Source organism: Trichoderma harzianum (assembly GCF_003025095.1).
Source record: "Trichoderma harzianum CBS 226.95 unplaced genomic scaffold M431scaffold_4, whole genome shotgun sequence".
NCBI classification, from domain to species: domain Eukaryota; kingdom Fungi; phylum Ascomycota; class Sordariomycetes; order Hypocreales; family Hypocreaceae; genus Trichoderma; species Trichoderma harzianum.
Window position 1 is genome coordinate 319,986 of NW_020209252.1, and position 15,054 is coordinate 335,039.

Below are 15,054 nucleotides of genomic sequence, written 5' to 3' on the forward strand. Positions count from 1 at the left end.
GGGAGAACCAGGTTTCTAGCAACACAAACAGGTTCGAATTGAGGACGTTGGACTCCCACAAAAATTGCGCCAAGAATAAATCGCACGAGGAGAGCTCCCTGCATAGCAAGCGACAACTTGGTGACCTTGATACCGCCATTAACTGCCCATAGCAAGAACTGTTCCACCGAAACGCGAGCGACTTGATCGAAAACGGCGGCAAATGAGATGACGGTCTGACATGCTGAGGCAGAGTTTTCGTGGACGAGCGTGGTAGCGAAATCGAGTATTCCCCAGAGTGCCGAAGCCGCCAGGAAGAACGAGAGGGCCAGCCTCAGCTCGTCTCGAATAAGAGGCGATTTACTGGCTTTGACAAAGAAAAATATGGCCGCAGAGGCGGCGAGAACAACAAGACCACTGTGTTTCGCAAGTTCTACATGTTAGCACATGGCGGTTCCTCCCCAATCCTCACAAGTCGAATCAAACATCGGGGTGACGAACAAAACGAAAGTCGCGACCAAAGCCGGGGCGCTGCTGGAGCCGGCCATTGCAGCGGCACCAGATGGTAGTTGAATTAACGGTCGAAAAGAAGCAGAAGACCCAGTCAATGGGCTTACGAGGAACGGCTTAAAGAGAGAAAGGGGGTGGAAAGAAGCGAAGAGAAAAAGAAAGGTATCAGCACAAGAACAAAACTAAACCATAGCGAAGGTGTCCGACAACTCCTCACAAACTCCAATGAGACGCGAAAATCTCCAGCGCAGCAGAGAAAAGCGTGAGTTGAGAAAAGAGAAGAGAAGAGAAAGAAGCCCGAAACGAGGCGCCATACAAACGACTACGGTATCTCGAATTCTGGGGCGGATCCGTGGAGACTTGGGCTGGGGGGCACGACAAGATGCGACGCCATGGCCGGTTCAAGCAAAAGCTACTCCGTACTCGTAGAGGCTATTTTTTCCCTTCTCACTCGAGCTGCCAAGAAACGCAGACATCAAACTTGACACACGGCAGCGGTCGGACTGAGAAGACGCAGAAGCTGGATTGGGCTAAGAAGGGGAGGCTCCGGGGGTGGTGCCGTTTCACTTGAAACCTCCAACGTCGGGAGATGCGCATGGGGTCACGATGTTACGAGACGCAGGCCTTGTTCTAGCGGGCAAAACGAAACGACGGGGCAAGCAAGCGGCTGCTGGCACATGACGGGCCCCGAAGCGAGGGCAGGGCGAGCACAAAGAGAGAAATTTTGTCGTATTTGTTCTTCTTTTTCGTCTTAATATTCTGGATTCTGCCATCTTGGTGTTTCGATTAACGCTGTTGATGCAGAGGCTCCACGATGGAGGCGCTTTTTAGCAGCGGCTATGGAGCAGCAAGATTAGATCTCAATGCACGGAGATCTGCAGCGTAGTCCGGACCTGGCTTAGATAACACGAGATTAAGCACATAATGCGCCGCTCGGCTAGGAAATGAATGGCAAAGGCCGGAAGACGGGGATCAACTGGGATCAGTGAACCTGGAAGGTTATTGCAACTAGGAGTAAAGCCCCCTGTAACCCTTACCTGACCGTTGAAGGGAGCAATTGGAGGCGAGCAGCCACAGGGCTTATAACAGCACCGCCACAGGCAACAAACGAATTTAAGGTAAGAGGTACATTTAGGTTGTTTCTTTGCTTAAAATACCTATTCGGATGTTCGTCCCGAGGTTGAGGCTTTGCGCCTTGGATCTACACGTTGCATGAGTCCTTTGCGTTGGTGTGCAGAAGTGGCGAGTGGGCTATCATATGGAGCGAGAGAACGGAACGGCCGTAGCTTCAACCCAACACAGCTTTGGAGGATTATAGTATATTTTATCGTGATATGCACTAACATGTAATGATGCCAATATCACAACTGTTCAAGAGTAAACGGATATATTTCAACCCTTCACCGTAGACTGATGTACTTAACATAACCAGCCGTCATGGATATGGACATCTTAAACACCATTGCAATTGTCTCAGCAATTAGCCGCTTCCTCATATTACTAATCCAAACCTATCTCAATTACAGTCCCATCACCTATCATCTAAAAGTCTAGACTCTTCTCACAGATCCAAATCCAATCTCGATCCCTCCATTCAATCCACCACCACCTCCTCCGGATTGATGCCCGACAACAAGCAACGCCCTTAAAGCAGGCATCTGATTAACGAATCCTCTAACTCCTCTCAGCAGTAGTGCCTTCCCTCCTCCTCCAATTATTAACTAAAACAACAATAGTGTTACACGGTCAAGTCTCGTCTAATCTTTTACCCGCTGTAATCGCATTCACTTAGACAACTTGCCCATTCCAATCAACACTATTACATGCAGACAAACTGGTCAACCAATCCAGCTCAGGCCGGGCCGGTTACCCCACGCCGGCCCGGTGTCTCTCTCCTCCTAATGCAAGATGCAAGAGCTCCTCAACCCGCATGTAACATTCCCTACATCCTCTTATACTATTAGTATCTAGTCCGTATACATTTCGTATTCCTCTTAGTCTAGTTGCTCTCAAACTACTATACCATTTCCCCCCACACTCCCCTTCAAAAAGGCAATTCCGCCCACATCGCATCTTGACGTGCATACCCAACTAAAGCAGATAGAAGCCGTCCCGCCGCTACCCGGTCGAAGAAAGGTCAACGTCAACCAATTGACGTCTTCTAGTAAGTAATCAACCAAATTCCGGACCCGGAGTCGGGCTTTGCATCCGCCTTGCGTCTACACGGAGCCCACATTGCCGCTTTGGGGCAATAAGATTCACATTGTGAATCCTGATGCTCCTTGCAAAGGAGTCACGCTTGTTTTGTTTCTCTCCTTGACTCACATGTCATGATATCAAAGATAGTACCTTGTTTGTTTAATATATAAGCCCCCTCGCTGCCATAGTGTCTTGCCCCCGCGTTCTTATAAGTCATCAGCCAGTAACACAGATAGATAGCCTCATCTCCAGAACCTCGACTTACACAAACATACAAACACATATCAACCACACAAACACACATCACCACCACCATGGGCCGCCACACGCTAGAATACCCCAGAACAAAGGACAACACCGTCCGCCGCCATAACGAGCGCGCAATCTACGCCCTCGAAACCATCCACAAGCTCATCAACTCCTCCCAGCTCCTCGACGTCTCCTTCAACCCCCCAGACTCCCCCTTCCCCGCCACCCTCCCCATGATCGGCCACATGGGCTCCTTCGACCGCCCCAGCGCGGACCTCGGCGACCCCCTGGACCTCTACCTCCACGGCTACGTCTCCTCCCGTATGATGAACGTCGCTCGTGCTACCAACAAGGACAAACCCGAGGGTGACGACCAACAGCAGCAGCAGCAGCAGCAGCAGCAAGAACAAGGCCTCCCCGTCTGCGTCGCAGCCTCCCACGTCGACGCCCTCATCCTCGCCACATCCGCCTTCAACCACTCCTACAACTACCGCTCCGTCGTCCTCTTCGGCTACGCCACCCTCGTCGAAGACGAAGCCGAAAAGACCTACGCCATGGAGCTCATCACAAACGGCGTCGTCCCCGACCGCTGGAAGACCTCCCGCCAGCCCCCCACAAAGGCCGAGATGCAGAGCACCAGCATCCTCAAGGTCAAGATCACCTCCGGCAGCGCCAAATTCCGCGACGGCGGCGTCTCCGACGACAAGCACGACTTGCAGAACGAGGAGGCTCAGAATTCCGTCTGGACGGGCGTGGTGCCTGTCTTCTCTAGCCTTGGAGAGCCAGTGTCGACGACTTACAACAAGGTCGAGGTTCCGGCCAACGTAACTGATTTCATCAAAGACTATAACAATGAGAATAAAGAGTATGTTCTGTCGGCTATTAAGAAATAGATCAAAAACGGGCTCGGAGTTTGCTGGAATTTTATGTCTATATTACATGCGAGGTATTGAGAAGACAAGATGGGGAATTTTTAACAGAGATGCGAAGAGAACAAAGGTTTACAGCGAAATATTCAAAGATGAAACTCATATCTACCACCTTTCCCAAAAGGTAGCCGGAAGGCCGCTCCTCATGACCGCCCAGTGGCCAGCTGCGTTAGCATACTGTCCTTCCTTGACCTTGTCTGTCCCGTTTCTGAACAAAAAACCCTCCTCGTCTTTGCCATTGGAAAACACATCTCCGGGTAGGACTTCATTTTGAGGTGTCAAGAAATTCTGCCTGGAAGGACTGTTAAGGTAATCTTCTTTCACCGGGTTCCGAAACGTCAGTGCTCCGGCGGCTTTGCGACAAAAGATGACCATGTTCGTAAAGTCGGAACCCGTCTCAGCAATAGCTTTGTCGTCAGGTAGATTCTCCCGAAAGATACGGCAAGTTGGAAAGTTTTGCAGTATGGTCCGCACGATGGCTTTGGGAGTTGGCGACCTTAGATCGCCCGCGTAGTTCTATTGTCTGGGTTAGCCAACTCATGTGTTCAGAAAGGATACAGCAGAAGATACGCACAATAGCAATGACTCCATCGGGCTTCAGCAGAGTGTAGAGATTTTGGAAGAATTCAAACGTGAATAAATCAACAGGCTCTACGCCTCCCGTAAAGACATCATGAACAATGTAGTCATAGACATCCTGGGTTTCGTTGGCGGCTCTGTTGGTATACTTGACCGCGTCTTCGATAACCGCCGGGTGGTTCTCTCTGAGCTGGAAATACTTTTGAGCGAATTCGTAGACAACAGGGTCAATCTCCACGACTGTGGTCTCAATTCCATGAGACACGAGTGCAGACGGCGCAGTACCAATACCCATACCACTAGCCATAAATGTAAGTCTCAGTGAGTGAACCTTATTACCGGAGATAGAGAAGATAGGTGAAGCGACACTTACATGACCAGTGCCTTAGCATCAGCATCCGCAACCGGCACCTCTCTCTCAACTAGACGCACTGCTTCTAGCATAACAAAGATGGCGTAGATGGGCTCCGTTACTTGATTGCCACGCCATTCCGCCCAATCGCCTCCCAACAGGCTATGATCAGCTCGCAAGACTCGCATCTTGCTCCGCGTCTGCTCAACCACCGATATGTATCCTGTAACAGACTCCCGCCTGTCCAGAATCATCCAGTTGTCAGCCAACATGGTGGTATTCAACAACGCCATTGCAGTTGGTGTATCCACGTGAGGATTGAACATGGCTGTATGCACCAATGCCGGGATTGCAAGGGCAAGATACTTGGAGGGTGCAAACACCGTGTACGATCCAGCCAGAAGGATCTCCATGCCCACCCTCGTGTACCAAAACACTGTCCCAACGTGTTTTCGCAGGAGCATCTCAGCGATGTGCTCTATCAGCTTAAACGTTCCCCAAGATCCAACGCCAGGGACAGCATCTGCTAGGACCTTGGGCACCGAGCTCAGATCCACACCCTCCAAATTGTCTGCAACAGAAGCAGCCGTTAGAATCGCCATCGGGACTAAAGTGACTCCCTCCGTAACAAGAGGTCCATAATTAGCCCCCAAAGTCTGACTAAACCGGTACAAGAAGCACTGCATCACAGGCACATAAAGCGCCACCAAGGGAAGAAGCTTCTCCGTCGATATGGGGAGCACCTGGCGAAACGCCAGGTTACCCGCCCAGCCGATGAAGCAGCCAGCCATCAATGCCTTGGAATGCCATGCTGCCGCCGGTATCGAGCCATAGACGGGCGACAGTGCAAGCTGCGATGCATTCGAGTATACGCCCAGCAGGGTCAGCAGCACCAGCGTCTTGACGTAGAGCACAACCTGGCCAAGCACGCGGTTGCTCCACGTGTCATCCTTGGCCTTGGATGCCAGATCCTTCAGCTCCCGCTCAAACCTCTCCGGCGTGAATCCCATGGATGTGTCCGCGGCATTGTCTTTAGCTGCTTTCTTTTGGCGCGCCATGTTTGGCCAGATATAGAGAAACGGAAGCTCGATTACAGACAGGTGGTAAGAACAATGAATGAGAACTGAAAACAACGAAAAGACGGAAATATGCCAAGCAAGCCGGCTTCAGATGACCTGCATCTGAAGAATAATCGAATAATACTGAGAATGGCCGACAAAGGTTTACGTTTCAATTGATCCCACCTGCCTCATGCAAAACATCTTGGGAGAACAGGAGGTGCTTGGCGGTGTGGCGGTGCACGGACATCGACTGACATCGACTGCATGTAACTGTGGCGCAAACATTGCCCTACCTATTTGGGACATGGAGCAGCTCCGCTATAAGCACCAGGGCCGTGAGCAACCCACGAGAGATCTCGGAGATATAGAATCAGGTAGCTTGAGCTTAATTATACGTCTGCATTATTACCTGGTTATGAAATGACTTCAATACTCTGAATAATCATTTCCCGGCATGTCAGATTGAAAGCACATCGGATGAGGTTCAATAGCACAAATGTCACGTCATCTTCCCAACAGGTGAGCACGCCATATTCGCATAAGATTGAAAGAAAAATATGCCATCGTTAGACTATCAGTCACCTAGCTATTTCGTCAACCCAATTGCTTCATCCTAGCTTTGCAAAATTCATTCCATCACCTTGCCTTAAAACGCCTTGTGTAAACACGCTCGGATCCCCGCTGGCCTCCGAGCGGGTATCTCCTCTACTGGCTTCCGCCCATGACATTATGCCAAAATAAACTTGTGAGAAAAACGAAAGAATAGTCGAAGAAAAATGCAAACTATAGAACGGGGTAAGAAGAAGAGAACCATCAAACGTAAAGTCATCAAACTCCTCTATCGCGTCAGTGTGGGGAGGAAATGCAACACTAATACCAGAAGTGCCCACACACGACTGATGCCAAAATCATTCATTCATTTCCAAATCGCATATTCCAAGCCGAAGGAATAGAAAGGAAAAAGAGAAAAACAAACAGAGAAAGGAAATAATACGAAAAAATCGAAGGTATATATGCAAATTCGGCAACACCTCTTCCACCTTCTTTACATCGGTGTTGCATAATCGTCATCTCCCATACCCTCGTCACTGATCTCTGATTCACTGAGAGGGCTCTGGGCATTACTGACGTCTGTGCTGGGCAAGTTGCTGAAGCTACCCAGAATGTTGACTCCGCCAGAATATGAACTGGGCATAGACATGGCAGAGAAATCTGCCATGCTGCCGGAGCGACTCATGGATGGCTTTTCCGGAAGTTGCTTCAAAAGGCCGGTTGAAATATCCAACATGGTCATGGCAAATTCCGTCAAGCCCTTGCTCTGGCCTGGCTTGCAGCTGACCGACAATGTCCAACGATATTCACCAAGTCGACGCCTATACCACTCTGCCTCTTCCCGGCCAGGTGATGTCGCCCACAGCAAAGATCCGAACGTTCCGATGAGGGCAAAGTTGGTTTTAGAGGCGAAATACCAAAACGACTGGATGTGATTCGGCATCAGTCGGTTGACAAAATCCATGGCGGAAATCAGGCGAGCCTTGGCGGCACTGCGGCAGATGTGTTGCACGTACGAGTCGACCGACGATGTGTTGGATGCCAGTGATCGAATGATGCGTCTATGGAGGGTGATTTCGGTTGCAAAGTATCCCAAATGAAGATAACCAATGCACGACAGCCTCCCCGACATTTTGCTTGCCGAGTACGAATCCAACCGAATATTGGTGGGTAGTCCGCTATACCACTCTTTGAGCCTAAGCTGAATAGGTTTCGCCAGTGAAAGGACCAGCTGTGTTCCTCCAGAGCCCGCGTTGGAGACGGTTTGCATGGCTTGCAGAGTATAAAAGGTGTCGAGGATCACGGAAAGAATCTCAGAGAGCTGCACGAACCGTGTAAAGACAAGACGACCCTTTTCTATGTCCTGGCGCTCCTCCTGGTCGTTCTCATCCCATTCGACATCGGGAAAGTCGTTGGCACGCAACGGTCGGACGGCCCAGTTGGAAGGGAAAATGTGAGAGGGTCTCCCGTGAACGAGAGCACCCCATTTATCTTGCATGTACAGAGCCCAGGCCAGGCGTCTTCGCAGCCCCTTTTCCCATGGTGGGATTTTCCATCCCGAGCAGTCCAGGTGGAGGCCAAGCTCTTGAGCAATAGCAACCAACTGCGCAGTCGGAGCCCACTGATCGCCCTCGGGTCGCTGAGACAGAAGCAGCCCGGCTTGGACTGTCGACAGTTTCGGTCGGTACATGGCATCTTCGAGGGTGGTGCGGACGAGTCTTTCTAATTCACGCACGTCGGGGCGGGGAAGCTTGGATAGTTCATCGTGATGATCCCACCAGTTGATGGCGAGGATATAGACGGCGGCGAGGATGGGTGGTGAGAACTCGCGATAGGATCGTTCATACTTTTCCATGAAGACGGTCTTCTGGATGATGGGCATTCCGGGATGGACGACTCGGAAATACAGGTCGATGAGTGTGCGGCCATGGGGGGCCACGATGGCCTCGATGGCGTCCAGATCCTCAATTACATGGTCGTAGCCGGGCGTGCTCTGGTCCGGCAGCATGAGAAAGGTGTCCGAATCGCTGACCTTGCGGAGGGTACCGCGGGCGAGAAGGCTCTCGTCATGCGTGTCAAAGGGAGAGAGGTTGATGAGAGAGGGCTCGAAATCTGTCGTGGGGCCGATATACTGGCTGTACCGATCTTCTTGGAGACCTAGCGTCCGCTTGAGCATGGTGGGGCCGCCGACATTGGCCATGTCTTCCAAGAATGAGCTGCTGGCAGCGGTGCTGGAGAGGCTCGAGTTGTGATTTCTGCGGCTGGGGATACCGGGGGAGCTAGAAAACCAATCATGTGTCAGATTGTTATGCAACGTGGGACGTCCTTTTGGCTGTGAGGGACAGGACAGGGCGGGATCATGTGGTGGAACGAGTCGAAGCGAGGCAATTCGGCACGAGGGGAGAGAGAGAAGGAGAAGCAAATCAAAAACAAGGCAAAGCTAAGCAAGGCCAGGCAAGGTAAAGCAAGGCAAGGTAAAGCAAGACAAGGTAAAGCAAGGCAAAAGGCACAAGAGCAATGATAATACTGACCCTCTCTTGACGCTTTCATCGGCAGAATCCCCGTTAAGCTTCCTCTTACGGGTCTGAGGGCTCGGCGACACTAGCGAGCATTCGGTGCCGTTGAGCTGACAGGGCATGCAGCCATCGTCATCCTCGGCCACGGTACACCTGGTGCCAGAGAAGCGACAGGCCTGACACGGGGGAGCGGCAGCCCCAGGAAATGAGCCGGAGTCGATGGATCCCCTGCCATGCAAGCTCGCGGGGCCTATCTCGAACCTGTGGGAGCTGTTCTGGCGGCGTGGGAGTGGGAGTGGCTCCGGCCTTGGAGGTTTGGGAGCGATGGCGATTGGCGCCGTGCGCTGGATAGGAGCGTCATGGGCCATGGCTTGGCCAGTTAGGATGAACCCGGAAGTGTCAAAGTATGTGCGGGTATGATAGATTAGCGATAGATACTACTAAGGTATCAAATGTATCTACTAGATACTCCGTAGCAGGTATGTATTAGGTGCTGCGTGTAGGTAAGTAAACTTGGAGATAAGTAAAAGCAAGCAGATACGGAACGCCTCTCCAAGCAAGGGCTTGCAGCTAGTAACTCCGTAATCTTTCAAGATGGATTGGATAGATAATAATAGCCGTACGAGCAGCCACTGAGGGAAGCGGGGGATAAGGAAAAAGAAGCTTGCGGGAGGCTGCGTGACAAGAGAACCACCCCGGAGATGCAAAAGTGATGCTATTCGCTACCCCAAGGCTGGATGAAGGAGGCTCCCCACGCCTGGCAACTCGGGTATGACGCAACGCGGCAAAGGCTGAGGCTTGAGTCCAATCCAATGCTGGACTGGATGAGCAACGGAACAGAACGAGCGTCTCTCGGGTCGCCCGATAACGGAAACGGCGGAGAGATAAGGGGACGACAAAAGCCAAAGCAACGGTTGGTCAACTGTAGGAGATCGGCCCTTGTATGTTTTTTGTGGGTGTCCGTGATAAGGTTGCTGAAAAAGGGCGTGGCGCTACTTGTTTAGTCCGAAGCAGATAAGGAGCACGAGCAAGACTGGTCGACGACCCGGTCGCTGGTACCCGCCAAGGACGGCCTTTTTCGAGCAGCAGGATGGGATTGGGGGACAAGAAGTAAACGGATGACAGCCAGACTAGGAGGAGATACGCGTTTGGGGATCTTCAGTTCAGGTGATGATGGTGGCCAGGATGAGATAGGCTTTGGTTATCGGCGTCATTTGTACCGGGGGTAAACCGTATATAAGGCTGGAGGAAGCACCACCTCGCAGATGTTTTTTTTTCTGTCCCCTTCCTAGATCGACTTCATCCAGCGGATTTCAGTTAGGATCTGGAGAGCATCGGGCCAAGTTTGGGCCGGTGAAGATACGTAAAACGTGGCGGTGGTATCAGCAGATGCCTGAACTATGTGCGAAGGATATGACAGATGATAGATGGCCAAGAGCAGCAGCTGAACGGACAGGCCGGGAGAGGAGCGAGATCTAAGAGGCTGGATGGGCCACGCCGCAGCTCGCTTTTTTTTTTTCGTTCCTTGTCGTGTCTCTTGCTTCCGAAAATGACCGATGCCCAGCTTGAGGGAAAAAAGATAAGTTAAGAGGGTGAGAGAAGTGAGAATGAGCGAGAAGAAGGACGTAAAGATGAGGATTAGACAAATGACATGTGCTTCCCCAGACCAGGGCTACCCTTTTTACCGGAACGGACCCAGTGTGGATGGATTGTCACACAAGCGATGGGACGCTTTTAGGCCGGTCCCTCGCCGATGCTAGTGAGAAGAGAGGACTCGGCTTGAGCCAACCCAACCGCGGCGGTTTGTAAAATGGCGTTTGCTTGGCGATCTCGAGGTCCGGAAGTGCGAATTAGGCAAAGGGGGGCCTGTTTTTCTCGTTCAATAAAGGGCGCCGCCACCGACCACCCGTGGCTAGAGTTCTAGAGCCCAGGCAGCTGTCCAAACGTAAGAATGATGATGGGCTTGTTTGCTGATTTTGGCTTGACCGTCGAGTTGTTGAGAAATGCGGCCGGCCGAGTAAGACAAGACAGCAATCAGCAGCAAATTCAATGCAATGCAATGTAATGCAAATGGCTTCGATGATGGCTCAAGTACGCAGTACCTGGCATGTCGTTCGCTAATCGCGCTGCTGGCGGGTCACTATTACTCAACGTCTTACCTTGTCTGCCCACGTACTCTGTACAAGTGCTGAGGCTAGCAAGTGCTGAGGCTAGATTCGTTTGGATTGGATGGGATGGATCCGTCGCTGAGTGGGATTGGGTGCAATGCTTGGATGCCTTCCAGACTCACATGTACGAGGACGCACGATTACAAAGTACGACGTCCAAGAAAAAATTGTACGTACGCAAAATGCTTCACATGAATCCCAGTGGCACGGCAGCATCCTCAATGCTTGGCATGATGAAAAACACAAATGGCTTGATCCTGACGTTTCCTACACTGAAGCAACCTGTTCTATTTCTGTATCACAGAATAGTCCCGCGTGCTCTAAAACTACGTTGACCAGTGAGATATTGTAGCAATCCCCTTTTCCCTCGCAGCATCCGACTCATACATCGAGCCGTGCCTGGAGCCCACAAAAGTGTCTCGGTGGCTTTTTGTGCGTGTTTCCGAACGCCTGGTTTCAGGTTCTGAGCTTCTGTCTTTCTCCCCGAGAGCCTAGTGCTTGCTTGCACGGAGTATTATCCCTAGGTATGCCTAGCATAATAACGGAGATGGGCCCATCCGCGCGTGCATGCTTACCAAAAGAAATTCACGAGAGTCCATCCGAGAAGTGCCACTGATAAATGAAAACTACAGTAATCCGTAATACCAAGAGATGAGAGATGCAATGCAACACCCAGTGATTTGCTCTGCCTATGATTGGTACCGTGTACGAGTGCTGTCACGGAAGCACGAGCACGAGCACGAGCACAGCTCCAAAATGTCTTGATGCTTCTTCCAATTAATTAGTCACCCAAATAAATCAGGGTCCAATGCATGCACCCATCTGTCGTCGCAAGTGGGGACGGGCGCAGGTATGCGATACCGACGCCGTTTCTGCTAGTCAATCGGGCCTTGCAACCTTGTCTTATCTGTGACGGATCAAAATTAATAACCGCTCGAGATAAAGCTGCGCTTGGCATCTTGGCCCTGCCTCGTACAAGGTACAACGCAGCGCCGGCCCAAAAGAGCGCTAGCAGTAATATTTCCGTGTCGCATGTACGTCACCGCCGGCCGTGCATTTTACCCCCTTGGGATGGATGGATGCTCTTCTCTCCACCAAACTGGAGATCGGATTCGAGTCAAGCAAGATCAATTGCGTTTTCGTGCTGTCAACGGGCCCCAAAACAGGCAGCTTCGGGAAGAGGGCGTCGGCACTATTAGATGCTGGATACATGATGAGGACCTTCAAACAGCGTGAAGCCTCGTCGAAATTTGCCGGTGCTGCCAGCCGATCTCTCTCTGTGCCGAATCGGGCCAATGCGTGGCGGTAGTGTAAATAAAATCAGCCCAATAAGAAGGAAAAAATAAGCAACAAACGCAACACTGCATTGGTTCCGCTAAGCAAAGAGGCCAAAAAAACACAAAAGCTGCTACTACTCCGTAAAGCTCGTACTATTACCAAATGGAAAAGCCTCGCTGCGACAGGCCTTGAATACCTCTCACGTAATGGCCAACGCCTGCGCTCAGCCCCCCGGTGCCCATCTCAGGTGGCATGTCACCACCACTCCATCTCCATTCAGATGTCGGCATATGCCACTACATCTTGATTCAGCCTCATTGGGTGGTTCTGGCAACACATCTCGTGCCGTTGGCGGTACAGGCACAAGGCAAGGCGTCAAGGCACGTTAGCCGAGCTCCGGATGTTGCATTTGCGAGAATTAAGTGACAAATTGCAATATACGAGTACAGCCGTCTGCCGTAGTTTATCTGTCTTCATCAGACGAGAAAACTCGCTCTTGCTTGCCCACCCCTGTTCCCCTTTTTGTTCCTCATCACTTTCATGCAAACGAGAGAGAGGCCGGAACAGAAAACGAACAACGAAAATAGCTCGGCTCATCGCCCCAAACCCCTGCCCGTGAAATACACGTGCCCCCCACACAATCGAACGAAACTCCCCGTTTTGCGGCCTTTTTGGCTCTGGGATATGATATTCCCCCAAACGACCGCGCCAACCGTCAGGTTTTCCCTCTCGTATTGTGTGCTTGTAATATCTCAAGGCCGCAGAGAACACGTAACAAATATGTGAACCGCGCGCGCGCCACATCTTTACCGTTATTGCTAGTACTATTTTCTCCGTGGTCCGTTCTTCGGTCGTCTCCGCGAACTCCTTCTTTAGTCAACGTAGCAACGGGCCGTTTTCTTGTTTCATTACCGGTGCTCCAATCAAGCCCATCGCAAAGTTCCCTCCCGCACGCAGCGTTGGATCGACCGCGGCCCCGAAAAAGCTCAAACCGAGGGGCCGTCGAGAACTTGTGAACTTGTTCAAGTGACTCAGGCGACGTCATCTGCATGAGGATCTGGACTCGATCAAGACAAAACTGTTATTCAGTCCGACAAAAGTACATCTTGGCTCTTCATTGGCATGCATCTTTTTTTTTTGTTTTCGGTGCTTGTTCCCCCCCCCCTCCTCCTCCCTCACGCGATCTGGGATGCAGGCCCGCAGCTATGATGAGATGACACTACGTAACGAGATTTCGCTTCTCCCGCGCTCGTCTGCTGATTCTTGACCGCACGTTTGACGTGAAATAAACTCGGTCGTTTCGAATTATCCCGAGCCCGGAATCGTTATTCTCCGTTCCCTCCATGTCTCGCACATCCCATCTGTGGCATCGAGGCCACGACTCAGTGTTAAGACGTTGGTGGCTAATCATTCAGCTGAACATGCCATTCCCCCGTGGAGAAGATCGATACGTGTAGACAAGTTCCCCCAAATCAGGCTATATGCCACGTGCATGTGGGGATTCCGCCCGTGATGCAATTCGTGAGATGCTGTGCAGCTTTGTTAGGCCATTGGCCGTGTAAGCTTGGTGTTTCCATCACAGGATTGACAAGACATGTATCAAGCCGCAAGGTGAATGTCTTTCGCTTCTATATGCAACCGTCATATCTATCAACACTTCTATTTCTCATTCATAACCTTGTACATTCGAAACTCCGGTTCATGATGATGCCGCTCCGATCTTCGGCGTCCACACCATGCACCTTTCTTCATAAAATTCTGTAGGCTCACTCGACCCTCGAGGCGGCAACATCATCGATAGCTCATCTCTGATTTCGAAACCCATCTTTTGGTAAAACGTAACTGCATTCATCGTAGCTTCCAACACAAGAGGGAGACCCTCTGCCGCGGCGAGTTCCTGGACCTTGCGAAGAAGCAATGATGCAGCTCCGCGTCCAGCCCAGCGAGGATCCGTGCATAGATACGTCGGATCTATCATTTCCATATTGTTAGCAGCCGATCAAATCCAATGACAATCAGTGAAAAAGACAAACTCACGATAATACGCCGCCTCCTCTCCAACAGCCCTATCCCTCACCCTCTCCGTCAACTTCGCATACGGATCCAAATACTCCGCCCTCGCAACATCCGGCCACTCCTCCTCCTCGACCTGCTCCTGTCCTCCTTCACCAGGCCTATGAACAAGCCACTTGACAAAACTCACCACCTCCCCCGTCTCCCCATCCTTCGCAACCAGCACCCCCTTGTCCCCATCTCTTAAATGCTCCAGCGTGTTCCTCTCCAGCCAGCCGTGAAAAAACTCAAGACCCTCCGGGCTCGGGAACTGTGCGTGCGTAAGGAGGTTCTCGTCCATGGCCCGCAGGTGCACCGTCGATACCGCCGAGACATCGGTTTCGGACGGCGTGCAGAGTATAAGTGACATTGCAGTTGTAGTTTTCTATTTTTGGCGGATTTATGTCATCAATGCATTCATCAAATCGTTCATTGATTCATTTCAACGCTCGTCTCAGCCTCTCCATAGACAAAACATCGTATACACAAACACAAATATCACAACTTGGACTCACATGCCCACCCACGCTGTCTGCAACATGTGGAAACTTCTTCATCCAATCAACAAAAAAAGATACGTACTCATGATCCACCTGATTGGCAGAGCTGCATCTGCCCCACCAAAATACG

General features: G+C 51.3%; 5 protein-coding genes across 5 annotated transcripts; 2 read left to right on the forward strand and 3 right to left on the reverse strand.

Annotated features, from left to right (window-relative positions):
* Nucleotides 1-3,002: 3,002 nt before the first annotated feature.
* M431DRAFT_79939 (hypothetical protein) lies at nucleotides 3,003-3,830 on the forward strand (the record flags this gene model as incomplete). The annotated part of the gene is made up of 1 exon (XM_024922880.1): nucleotides 3,003-3,830. The coding sequence occupies one exon, from the start codon at nucleotides 3,003-3,005 to the stop codon at nucleotides 3,828-3,830; it is 828 nt and encodes a 275-aa protein (XP_024775992.1).
* A 141-nt stretch (nucleotides 3,831-3,971) lies between these two features.
* M431DRAFT_111130 (hypothetical protein) lies at nucleotides 3,972-6,014 on the reverse strand (the record flags this gene model as incomplete). Its single annotated transcript, XM_024911788.1, has 3 exons — nucleotides 4,819-6,014; nucleotides 4,441-4,744; nucleotides 3,972-4,382 (listed from the first exon to the last, which is right to left on the reverse strand). Exons 1-3 carry the CDS (start codon nucleotides 5,853-5,855, stop codon nucleotides 3,972-3,974), a joined length of 1,752 nt encoding a protein of 583 aa, XP_024775993.1. The 5' UTR covers nucleotides 5,856-6,014.
* An 889-nt stretch (nucleotides 6,015-6,903) lies between these two features.
* M431DRAFT_492773 (hypothetical protein) lies at nucleotides 6,904-9,294 on the reverse strand (the record flags this gene model as incomplete). The annotated part of the gene is made up of 2 exons (XM_024917039.1): nucleotides 6,904-8,689; nucleotides 8,942-9,294. 2 exons carry the CDS (start codon nucleotides 9,292-9,294, stop codon nucleotides 6,904-6,906), a joined length of 2,139 nt encoding a protein of 712 aa, XP_024775994.1.
* A 1,479-nt stretch (nucleotides 9,295-10,773) lies between these two features.
* On the forward strand, nucleotides 10,774-11,547 carry M431DRAFT_372815 (hypothetical protein). Its single transcript, XM_024914654.1, has one exon. The coding sequence runs from the start codon at nucleotides 11,034-11,036 to the stop codon at nucleotides 11,427-11,429; it is 396 nt and encodes a 131-aa protein (XP_024775995.1). The 5' UTR covers nucleotides 10,774-11,033; the 3' UTR covers nucleotides 11,430-11,547.
* Nucleotides 11,548-13,975: 2,428 nt separating this feature from the next.
* On the reverse strand, nucleotides 13,976-14,984 carry M431DRAFT_138396 (hypothetical protein). The gene is made up of 2 exons (XM_024912574.1): nucleotides 14,410-14,984; nucleotides 13,976-14,343 (listed from the first exon to the last, which is right to left on the reverse strand). Exons 1-2 carry the CDS (start codon nucleotides 14,792-14,794, stop codon nucleotides 14,072-14,074), a joined length of 657 nt encoding a protein of 218 aa, XP_024775996.1. The 5' UTR covers nucleotides 14,795-14,984; the 3' UTR covers nucleotides 13,976-14,071.
* Nucleotides 14,985-15,054: the final 70 nt, after the last annotated feature.